The 12703-nt window shown below is 38.3% G+C and overlaps 1 protein-coding gene across 1 annotated transcript in view; it reads left to right on the top strand.

The window, feature by feature from the left end:
• CPEB2 (cytoplasmic polyadenylation element binding protein 2) overlaps positions 1–12703 on the top strand; it is a 568627-nt gene that overhangs the window by 412618 nt on the left and 143306 nt on the right. The window contains exon 8 of the mRNA XM_044063518.1: positions 9834–9948. Coding sequence (XP_043919453.1) covers positions 9834–9948 — 115 coding nt within the window. The remainder of the gene's footprint in view (positions 1–9833; positions 9949–12703) is intronic.

Genomic DNA, 12703 nt, shown 5'->3' with positions numbered 1-12703 from the left:
TTACTAATTGGCCTAGGGTACACAGTAAACGAAAAGAAATCAAAACTAGTGCCCTCTCAAGAGATAATTTTCCTGGGTGCAAGCTTAAATACAACTGCCCAGGTGGCTTATCTCGCGCCAGTCAAACAAAAGCATCTGACTACTTACTTCAAGAAATTGGCAACAAAAACCCACTTATCTGCAAGGAAAATCCTGCAGGCCTTGGGTTTCATGGCATCCTGCATTCTACTAATTCCATATGCCAGACTGCATATGAGGAAACTACAGTGGTATCTAAAAAGTGTTTGGACTCAGCATTGCCACAGCCTGGAGACAGTAATTGCACTCATTTCCTGCCTGCAACAGGAGTTTCAATGGTAGAAGCCTGTCTCCACAACAAGGGTCTGCCATTCAGACTACCCACAGCCAGACAGACACTGACAAACGGATGCATCAGATTATGCCTGGGGGGGCCCATATGGCAGGAAAATGTATTCAGGGCACATGGCCTGCAAACCAGATGCATCTTCACATCAATCAAAAAGAGATGCTAGCTGTTCAAAATGCCCTGACAGCTTTCAAGGACCTGCTTCATCCAGGACAGTTACTGATAGACAGACAACACTATGGGCATGTGGTACATAAACAAGCAGGGAGGTACACATTCCTACCCCCTCTGCAGACAAGCAATGACCTTATGGGACACAGCATTGGCTTTTGAAGTTCACCTGCAAGCACAATTCCTGCCAGGAAAAACAAATACTCTCTGGCAGATGAACTAAACAGAAACGTCATGGATCCCCACGAATGGAAACTGGATCCACAAGTCTTCAGCATGATAATAAGGAAATGGGGATGCCAAGACATAGATCTATTTGCCTCCCCTCACAACTGCCAATTGCAGAGATTTTGCACAAGGATTTATCACAAGCAAGCATGGAAAGTGGACGTCGTATTCTTCAGCTGGAAAAATCTAACAGTATATGCATTTCCTCTACTGCCTCTCCTTCCCTGGGTACTCCTAAAGGTCAGACAAGAGAAGCCAAAAATTATACTGATTGCACCAGACTGGCCACGCCAGCACTGGTACCCAATCCTAAAGAGCTTGTCTCAAGGTCCAGCATGGGTATTGCCTCAAACTTCTCACTTGCTGACCCAACAAAACAATCATATCCTGCACAGCCAACTCAGGACCTTAAATCTGGCAGCATGGCGGATAATGTATCCATTCAAAACACTCCTCTTTCAAAAGCTGTTATGGATGTTATCTTGGAGGCCAGGAGGCTCAGTACCAGAAAATCTTATGCAGAGAAATGGAAGAGATTCTGTGCTTGGAACAAGGCATTGACACGTGTGTACCAAATATCCCTCAGATTTTACAATACCTAACTGAGATGCTGAACAAAGGCCTTTCTTTCTCATCAATTAAGATTCATGCCTCTGCCATTTCAGCCCATTACAATATGGAACCACCTATCTTTTCTCATCCTTTAACAAGGCAGTACCTCAGAGGGGACAAAAACATTAGGCCTCCAAGGAGAGCTCCAATTCCGGCCTGGGACCTCAATTATGTTTTGGAAAAACTCACACTGTCTCCTTTCGAACCAGCATCAACAGCAGATATAAAATTCTTATCGTGGAAAACAGCTCTGCTCCTAGTAATAACCTCTGCAAGGCAAGTCTCGGAGTTACAAGCACTCATGGCTGTGGAACCTTTTATCATTTTTCATCCAGACAGGGTTTCTCTAAGGACAAACCCTACATTTATGCCTGAGGTGGTGTCCAGTGTGGCCCTCAACCAAACCATTCATTTGCCTACCTTTTATCCAAATCTGCAGAACAAGGGTGAGAAAATTCTGCATTCTTTGGACATACACAGGCAGCTACGCTTCTACTTGGACAGAACTAAAGCTTTCAGAAAGACTGAGCAACTTTTAGTGTCATATGCTGCAGGATCACAAGGAAAGGCCATCTCAAACAGACTATTTCTAAATGGATAGGCCATTGCATCCGTTTATGCTATTCTCAACATAGCAAATCAGTGCCTAAGGGCATTAGGCCTCATTCCACCAAAGCAGCAGCCACTTCAGCAGCCTTCCTCAGAGGAGTACCAACCAAAGATATCTTAGAGGTTGCAACCTGGAGTTCAGTGCACACCTTCAGAAAGCACTACCGCTTACCTCTTTACTCTAAGTCCAGACCAGGCTTTGCCACTGCAGTCCTGCAGGGGCTCATAGCCTCTCCTAATCCTATTTAGCCCAGCCACCCATTCTCAGCTTTGAGATTCAACCCAAGAGTAATGACTGCAACAGTGAAACACGATGAGCATAGTACAGTTGTGTACCTACCATAAATGTAGATGTTCGAGTGTATTCACTGTTGCAGTCCAGATTACCCACCCACCATCCCCCCTTTTCTTTGCTGGGTCCTATCTGCACTTCTCTATCCTATACAACCTATTTGGTGTATTTGCTTGTAGATGAAGGAAATGTTATTTTTGTGCATGCATTTTTATTGGCATATTTTTCAGCCTACCAATTTGGCGGCACTTGACATCTGGGGCAAGAAAAACTGAAGAAAATGGCGTTGGCTGCATGGCGCACTGACGTCAGGGAAGAGGTAACAGCAACTGAGGCCGGACCTAGACTTTGGAATTCTGACCGACTGAGGGTAGCCTGCCAGCAGGCTAACCCAAGAGTAATGACTTCAACAGTGAATACACTCGAACATCTACATTTATGGTAGGTACACAACTGTACTTTTGCAAATAGACAAAATGCTCTCTTTATGCCTTTTGTCCTTTGCATGTACAAACACACTTGTCAGCAAAGACATGGTGTAAAACTTTGCATTGTGGTCATTTTCCTTTATGTATCAAAGTTCATACTGAGCATTTAGTCACGCAGTCTCAAGGATGACTTGAGTGCATTGCAAAATCATTCTGTATCAACCTGAATTGTAATTGCAGTTAAAAAAAAAAAAAATACAAAATCATCTGAGAGACAGATGCATCTCATATCGCACATAAGAAATAATGTATTCATCTTAATATCTCACACTTTCTTTGATGTCCACCATAGTATCAGTAGGAGGGTACTGGAAACAGTAGTTAGGAAGCCACAGCCAAACACCGGGTGGCTTTCAGCAGTGCTGTTCTTGTCTTGTTTCACTGTGAAGACAAGGCTGATTATCATTTCATTGCTTGGAAGTATCGCCAAGGACATACAAGTACCAGAAATAATGTCCAAGGATTGCTTTTTTGCCCCCTTTCACTCTTCTCTGGATTCCATCACTTCCCTTGCCAAACATGCCACCCAATCAGAAACAAGGAGTAAGAAATTGTATCTTAGTGGTGCCCAAGAAGAGCCATTCAAGAGATCCCAACAGAGCCAAAGGGCTTGGGATTTTGTTGTAAATTCTAGTTGGCACCAGAGAAATTGGAGGACATCTGGCCAATTCTAGATGCCGACACAATTTTTCTTAGCTAGCTGAAAGGTTGTTGTGCCAAAAGAAAACGTTACGACACAAGAACAAAGTGAATGTGTACTGATTAATACTGTGCTTGCTGTATGCAGTGTTAGGCTAATTGTTTTGAGCGTGTTCTATTAATTTGCAGGTGGAGTTTGAAGATTTTTATGATCAGAAAGTGATCATCTGCGTAAAGTGTCTGTATTTTACTATAATATTTAATGTACTTTAATATTGATACCTTCAGTCTTTATTTTTTCCAAGGACTGAGTAAGAAAACCATTTGTCAGGTTAGTTTAGTTCAGTTCACTGTTTTGTTTTAAATTTGTTGTCACATCTCCACACCATCTCATGTAATAAGTCACAGTTGCTTGTAAGTGCATACTGCTATTTATTTCTATGATTTGTATGGTTACATAGGATGCCAACACTTAAAAAGATGTGTCCAGAAACCTAATTCTTTAAGAAAATGGTCAGTTTAGTCTCACTTATAAAGGTGTGACATTTTTAGACATTTATTTCAGACTTTTTTCCAGTGTCATAATTGGAAATGAGAGTATTTTCACAGCACTTGCAAAGATGAATATGATTCTAAAGCATACATTCTAAAATAGGTAAACCACAATCAACAGAACATGCTGGAGGGACAGGTTCATAACCCAGAGACTTCCCATGCTATGGAATAGACTTCCCATACATGTCAAGCAGAGCATCTCACTGGCCGTCTTCAAGAGAAATCTTGATGAGTGGATGACAAATACAAAATTCACCCCAGGGCTCACTCCAGTGGCTTTACTCGACAGAGGCACTAGGAGCTAAGGTTGGGTGGCACAGTGCCAGGGTAATCGTATGGGCTAGGCTTGTAAAGGCTCCAGGGCCATTAGCCTAGTTTAATACCTATGAATCAGCAAGAATAAAGTAACAGCAGTAACAGAGAGCATTGCCACCATTTTACCAGCCATGATTTTAACACAGAAACGTCCCTCCGTTTTCATGCAAGTCAGATATGGCAGTTCCTGCCATTATAAATAGTCTGTTAGAACAGAAGTCGAAGGCTGTTATAACTAAAGTTCAGAAACAGGCGAGAAGTCCCCCCCCCTTTTCAACTAGAGTCATTATATACCACAGAGCAAGAATTTGAAAATAAAGGGGGAGATGCACCGGCAGTAACTGGGGTGGAGGAGGCAAACTTAATACAACTTTGCCCAAGTGATTTTGAACACCATGACATTCATTTCTCTCTTTTAAAGATTTTTCATTCATTCCTAGTAGGAAAGCGAGTTTGTCTAATTTTATCAGTGATTTAAAACTGCATGTAAAAATTGAATTTGTATTTTATTTAAATTGTAGTCCGTGTTTTAATGGCAGTACAGCAACAGTAATAAGAAAAATGAGTACTGCCACCCCTGTTTTAAGTAGTACTTTTGCAAATGTTTGCAGATGCTTACACAAATGATTTTTGTAAATATTTGCTTTTTAAGACAAAAAAAAAATCTTTATTAAATTATCATGTATGACACAATCATCAATGTATATAAATGAAAACAAACAATATTAACATTTTCAGTTGCAGAGATTATATATCGCGTATGATCTTCTATACAGTCATTGTCAGTCGAAAATTGCTCATTTAAGCCTTCCCTTAAACCTTATTCCTCCTCCAAAACATTGCTCTGCATGTATTACTCTGATGATTTCCATTTTCTCTGTAATTTGCTCCAACCATTTTCTAAAGATCGCGCTTCCCATTCTTTTATCGTTTTTTTACTATATCCACTACTTCTAATATTGTTAGTTTAGACTTTGATTTCCATTTTCTAGTAATTGCTTTTACCAGAATTAAACTCAACAAGGCCCAACTATGTGTAGGTAATTGAGATTCTGGATCCTAGCTCAAAAAAATTATTTCCTTAGTCACACTTGTTTGCTCGCCCAGTATTTCATACAGAGTAGTCTACAGGGGATTTTTAAAGTGTGTCAACTCACTGCACTCCCATAAAACGTGTTTCCAATTGCCTCTTTCCTTCCCTATCACACATGCAACATTTGCAGTCTACCTAAGGAAAAATTCTTTGGTGTCTGCTTGGGGGATAAAAATACTTATGGAAACACTTCCAAGCAAAAATCCTAAATCTTCTAGACTTTGTTGCATATTTGGGAGCCATACATACATATTCCCATTGTTTCTTTGTGAATTACTTATCCAGTCTCTCTTCCCAATCCTTTATGACGTCCTCCGATTGATTCCTATAGTTATCATGCAATACTCTGTATGTCCTACTAATTATCCCTTTTTCAACAGCAATTTCTGTTCTAAATTCAACTAAATACTCTACCAGTGCTGGTCTTTCACTCAGGGTTCCCCTTTTCCTTTCTGTTTGCTATACTCTGATATCAGTTATTGAGGGAAGGCAGTCTCTAGCCTGCAGTCCAAATGTATTCTTGGCCTCTTCCCATCCTATTGCCTTTCTCTCTGATTATTTGCTTTCCAGTATCTTGGTTCCTTTGTCAGTTTTCTCCAGTAAATGCCAGCCCCATCTTACCTATTCTCTGTACCACTAACTGCAGGCATCCGTACTGGTAGAATCTCCTTTCTTCATTCCAGTGTTGGCTTACTTCTTAGAACACGTTCTGTTGCTTTATGAAAATAATATTCTTTATGACTATTGTTATTCTCCTTAAGGATTTGTATCTAAGGTCCCAGTCTCTCATTTTTTGAGCTCCCCCCTTGTTTTGTCGTCATCCCTTTTTTTGCTTTGAGTTGTAGCTTTCTGCTTGTGCTGTGTATAGGAGCCTTAACTATATAACTCTTGAAATATTCCTTCAAATCAGGTAATCCCAAACCACCTTGTTTCGTTGGCAGAATAAATTTCTCCCACTTGACTCTTGCCCTTTCCCCTCCCAGGTAAAATCCTTCATCTCTTTATTGATAGCTATGCACAAGTACTCCTTTGATTGACAAAGTATGACTGATCTGTGTATAAAACTAGAGGGACTAAAAGCATTTTCACTGCTTGTATCTTACTGTCCAACAGAGCTTCAGTTTCTCTGTCAGTTTTTGTATCATCTTTTTAGTCTCTTCTTACATATCCTTAGCTGCCATAACAGAATCCTTTTTAACCCATACTGCTAAGTACTTCGTTTACCATGTCCCCATAAATATGGGTATTGCTGAACCAACTTGTGTGTGGGTACATAGTTTACCGCTATTGTCTTTGTTTTAGCTTCATTTATTTTGTATCCTGACAAGACTTTGAAACTATCAAAATGTTCTACAACACTGAAATGTCCTTTTCTGGTTTTATCAAGTACAAAATAATACCATCTGTAAATCAAGCCAATTTTTCTTGATTTCCATAGCAATTATGTCCTTGAATTTCTTTGTCCCTTATTTTCTTTTCCAGTGGTTCTAAATATAATCAAATAACAAAGGGGAAGGAGGACACCCCTGTCTGGTTCCTCTGTTCAAACAGAACTTATCGGAGAGGACCCCCACAACTACATCTTTAATTTTCACCTCCTGTCCCTCATATCTACTCCTAATTAATCTTCTAATTGTGTCAGGGAATGCAAATGCTTCCATTGCCCTACTGATAAAATCCCCAGCTTACTCTGTCAAATACTTTCTGTGCATCGAGATCTTGGATTATCATTGATCATATTTATCACTTTTGGCAATGCCTTTGCCATTTTTTTGCCATTATAGACATACACACTTCATAATCATGGCTTAGAATCAAAATGAAGCCTACATGAAGCTGGATCTGGTGGATCTTTACCATCTTTGGGTATTACAGCCACCACAGGTTTCATTGCAGATGTTGGTGCTTCTCCTCTGTTAAACAAAACCTTCCAGATCTTTGTCACTTTCTTCCCTCCTAGCTTTCAAACTTCCACAGGCATACCATCTATTCCTGGAGACTTTCATGTCGATTAATTATACATCACCGTGTTGTCTTATTTCTTCCTGTCCTGTTAATAACTTGTCTCATCTATCTCTAACCTTGGTATATTTAATTATTCCATAAATGTTTCTGTGTGTACTTTTTCGTGATTTCCACATATCTCTGATTCATACAGATTTTCATAAAATTTTCAAAATGTTTCTAATACTCTACAGAATCTCAGTTTATTTTCCTTATTGGTTCTCTTAGCTTGGCGACAGCCCTTTCTCCTTTCTGTTAATTTTCCTAAACTGTTGAATTCAAAATCAACTAAGATGATTTATAAACTTTGTTACTGAGAAGAAAACAGTTTTTGAACCGCATAATCAAAATCATATAATAGTTGTGAAACAGACAAGTGTAATGTAATTATTTTAATGAGCACCTATGACATGATGTTGAGTGTCATGAAGAGTTGTGTGAATGCTTAGTTAGATCAAAGTTTCAATGTGTTGATTTAAGTCTGTTGTATTTGTTAAATCAGGATTGTATGAACTTTAATCTGTTTGAATTCCTTAAGGTCGACTATCCAAAGTTAGGGAGATTTTTTCAAGATTACAAAAATTCCTAACATTCCAGATCCTCCCTTTAGGCCTGCTATTGCCATTGAGTTTAGCAAAACTGAGAGAATTTTAATATAGTTATTTCTGTTAAATCCTTAAGTACAGAAATATGAGTTTTGTCTTAGACTCCTGAGTTTTAGATTTATTACACAAATATAAATTCAGTGGTAAGGAATTTTTTTTTTTTTTATGTTGGATGTTCTCTTCATACACGTCAATTATTCAAGATATTGGGAGTCGACTGTGTAAGGAATCATTTGTCTAGGTTTACAGAATTTGATCATGTGCAAATTAATGTAATTTGTTAATTGTTTGATTTAGTTTTTTTTTTATCTCTCAATGGCAAGTTTTAAATAAAAGAATGGTGTGGCAGTTGATGCCAGAATGGTACCAGTTTAAGTGAACTAACGTATGAGTTGGTGGGAGCAAGTGTTAGTCAAGCACTTTTCATTTGAAAAGGTGAAAGTAAATTATAGATACATAGACAGTGTGCTGTTTTAGTGAATAGGTTAAATAAGGAATTTACTAGCTTGTTCATAGAGTTAAATAGGAGTACTGTTTTTATCATTCTCATTGGGTAATATGGGAGATACTCTGAAAATGTGTGTTGTAAAAAATTATTTAATGTATATAGGAAAAAGATTTGTTATCTTTTCTGTAGTAGCCAGCATTCAGCCTTCATGAAGTGGAATGTTATTGGAGGGCAGTTTAGACCAAGTCACTTTATTAAAACCAATATGGTGTTTACTGATGAAGTGCTTAAAAAAACATTATTTGTTGATGGGGTTATGTGAAAAAATTGATTTTGTTATTTTAGACATTACCAAAAATAGGTGGATTAAATTCCAGCCAATGTTGATTAATGGCTGTTTTGTTAATCCACAGTCAATAAAAAAAAATTGTTTTGTGAGGGCATTCCCTTTACCAATCTTGTTGGGCTTGAAAAATGTCAAGAATATAGTTTACAACAACTGAAAAATAGTTCTAGGTAATTGAGATTTAGCAAAGATTATTGGGGAGGAACCAGATATCATTTATAAGAGAATTAAGTATATATTACAAAATTCTGCCATTTGATTTAGACAATTTTTCTGTACCCATTAGGATCTTACTGTTGTAAGAACTGTAAATATTGTAGATATATTAATGAAGGTTCAAGTGTCCTTAAGCATGCCAGTAGTGAATTTATGACAAAAGGAAGGTTTACATGCTATTTTGAAGAGGTAATCTATTTGGCAACCTGTTGCTCCTGCAAGAGCTTCTATTTGGCTAAAGCCACTAGGATTCTCTTGCAGGGAATGTACAAGCATGTTTTAGCAATTAGAAAAACAAAACACGCAAATCTTGCTTTAATTTTAAGAAGTTTTTTTGTTAGATTATATAACAATTAAACTATTTAATGGTGACACTAACAATTTCTTGAGTGTAAAGAGGTGAAATGGCAAATACTTTTAGTGGCAGGTAAGGCACCGTGATTTTGTTTTTGATGATGCATTAAAGTAAATATTTGAATTGTTTTTTATACCGATATTTATGCATTATAGTTCTATACATATGCGTTTTGTATTTTACTTTCGTAAATTTAACAAAATATATTCTTTGTTGAAACAGCGATCTTAAGTGAGTTTGTTACAGCTGTCTTGTCATGTGATTTTTATGAGAATATATAATGTGAAATTGTGTTTATTTCATCAGTTCTGATAAAGTTCTTTGTGAAACATTAAAGAAAATGAAAGCATTTAACAATTAGATTTTATTAGTACTGGCAAGTTTTCCATTATAGAAGTGTGTTTTTATTTTTAATATTTTTATTCTAAAATATGTATTGGAACTAGTAGTGAAAGGTCCCCAAGGCTAATGTCATACTGTATTTAAACAGGTGCAGATACGTCCCTGGAATCTAAGTGACAGTGATTTTGTGATGGATGGCTCTCAACCTCTTGATCCTCGTAAAACAATCTTTGTTGGAGGAGTTCCTAGACCTCTACGAGCTCGTATGTATACATTTTTTTAATCTGCATTTATAGGGAAGAGCAGAATGTTTTAGTAATTCAGAAAACATACAGTAGTCCCAAGTCATGATTTTGACAATCAACTTTGCAAAAAGGAGCAGCTTCGTGCTGCATTCTGATTAGTTGAGTTATGTGCATTGATGTAGCATAGTGCAGAAATGTCATTTATTGAGTATAATGCACAGATATCAACCTTGAAGGAAGCATGGTCAAGGGAAGCTTAATTGTATACCATGCCTATATTGTTTCACCATTGGCTAATGGTTATATTTTTGTTGCCTGTTATAAACCTGCCTGCTCTATTTAAAAAAAAGCTGCACCTTTTTAGAGTACACTGTAACTGAATTATCACTACACATTGCAGGAAAAGCAGTGCTATAGGTACATGAACAACATAACAATCTCAGTGGCCCACCTGAGAGCAAGAGAAGAGGATGCCTTTGGAGTAGCTGAAGACCGCCATCCAGCATTCTGGACTGACTTGTAGAGCTTCTGCAGTAATGCCTTTTGATCCCTTTCCACTGCCACAGAGGACAGATAAAATGAAATAGAAATTGGACTAATGTGCAAAGTTAAAAGAAGGAACTACTCATGCCATTATTAATTTCTTTTTCTGTCAGAAGTGACTGGTTATCAGTCCATTCTGTCTTCTTGACCCTTCCAGGTGACTTCCAGAAAAGTATCGAGTTTGAAAACATACTGTGATTTTGGCCATTGATTTTTGATTATTATTGCTCATTGTATAATTGAAAATTCTACTTTGTTCTTAGAGTGGGTATCTGAAATTTCCTGGAGAAAGAGAGGGTTTGTGTTTTTGTTTGTGCGTGTGTGCAGAACGCAGATTCAGACAAAAGACTTAAAATCCCAGTGTCTGTTTTGTGTAGGGAAAAAGCATAAGGTATTATTGGAATATTAAGTTATCTTCAGAGAGCAGATCTGAAGGGCCAGAAATCTTGGTACATACTTGGATCAGGAAAGTTGGCCTTGACCCGGGTTAAACATACCCATGGCAAACCTTCTTCCAGTTGCTTTCAACTGAGAGAACCTGAGGCCCAGGCATTTGTCCCACTGCTGATGCAGCAACTATTTATTTTCAGAAGACTTGTTTTGGAATATGATGTATCCTAGTAGAGGATTAACCCATTGGCTGCATAGCCGTCTGTGCTTGAGTAACTCCTTTTCTTAAGAGAAGGGACTCCTTGACTGATTTTCAGAGTCTGAGTTCAAAATGGAAAGATTTAGCTTATTTTTCACACATCCCTGGGTTATGATTTTGATAATGAGGAGACTTTTTATTCTGGTTCCCATCTGAAAATGTATTGCTTGGGATGCCTCAAAGTTTGTATGTTGAGTACTGTAACTAATGTTCCTTGGAGGTGTTGAGTATAAAAAAATGATACTTAGGACAGAAATGAACTGTCCAAGCCCCTGGTGGTTCCACTTTGTGGGCCAGGCATGTGAGAATACCTGTATTCCATAGTACCAGAATACAAAAGTGCCCACCCCCTTTTAATCTGTCTTGCTCTTTTTAAAATGGTGCCTCTCCACTTAGACAGCTAAAACGTAGGTTACCCACTTTCATATCTAACTGCTTAGTGCACACTGCAATGTTCAGGATAAATCATTTTTTCATCTTATCTGTAAACATCTATTGCAAGACCACCAGTTATTGGAGAGCCCACATTCTACCTCTCAGTAGTCCTCTTGGGATTAGCGCTTCTCTTTTCTCCTGGTGAGAGAAGGAGTGCAAGGATATTATTTCCTGGAGACTGATGATCACCAGAAAGCCTAATAACTGCTTTATAGGACAGCTTGGAATCTGTGCTTATATTCTTGTCCTGGTGAGAGAAGGAGCCGAGTGCATCGATTCCTGACTGTTTCTGGTTGGAGAGCGAGTGTCTGTGCTTAACATTCCTGATTGGTCTAGTTGCTGTTCAAGGCATCTACCAGAAAAAGCCTACAGACCCTTGTATCATCTGGGACAAGACTGTAGATCACCAAAGAGGCCGTGGCCTGCTTCTCTTCTTGGGATTGATACTAACATTTTACGTCTGGTGAGAGAAGAGGCAAAGGAACATTGTATCCCAACAGAGTGAAGCTGTGATGAGACCAGTATTAGTAGTATCCAGGCAGTAGCCATTCATGCGACTCCCCTCTTTTTATCATTCTTGACAAGCTAATTCTTTGTTTTCAGTCAGTACTGCTTGATTTGTTACTAACTTCAGAATGTCTGCCTAAATACTTCATCCGTAAATTTTCAGGGTCTGCATATTAGTTTCCCCTCAGGTGTTTGGCAGTGCTCTGTATAGACTCTGACACCTTGAGTGACATTTTTCCTGTAAAAACGCAATCAAAATTTCTGCAGTACCAATTTGGACACAGGACAACTAGTTTGCAATGACAAGCACAGTCCACATAGTTGCAAACCAGATACTCCTGACAGTGATTGATATTCACTCCCGACTGTCTAAGCAGTAAAAAAGGGTCTTTTGCCATGGATATGAACATGGATAGATACTCAAACTGATGTGGTATGTGAGGGATGTATTCACGCAATGGTACTGGAGGCAAAGCTCTTGCGTAAAAGTACTCCTAATGTCAGTAAGGTTGTCATTATTACAAATGCTGCACCCATCACGCACAATTCAAAGAGAACATATTGAGCCACATATGCTGAAACACTTGCATGTAACCTTCCTAAACCCACAAAGACCTCCTAGATGAAGTACACATAAGA

Source organism: Protopterus annectens, chromosome 2.part1 (genome assembly GCF_019279795.1).
Source record: "Protopterus annectens isolate FY-2018-M chromosome 2.part1, PAN1.0, whole genome shotgun sequence".
Taxonomy (NCBI): domain Eukaryota; kingdom Metazoa; phylum Chordata; order Ceratodontiformes; family Protopteridae; genus Protopterus; species Protopterus annectens.
This window is presented reverse-complemented; position numbering and strand designations above follow the sequence as displayed.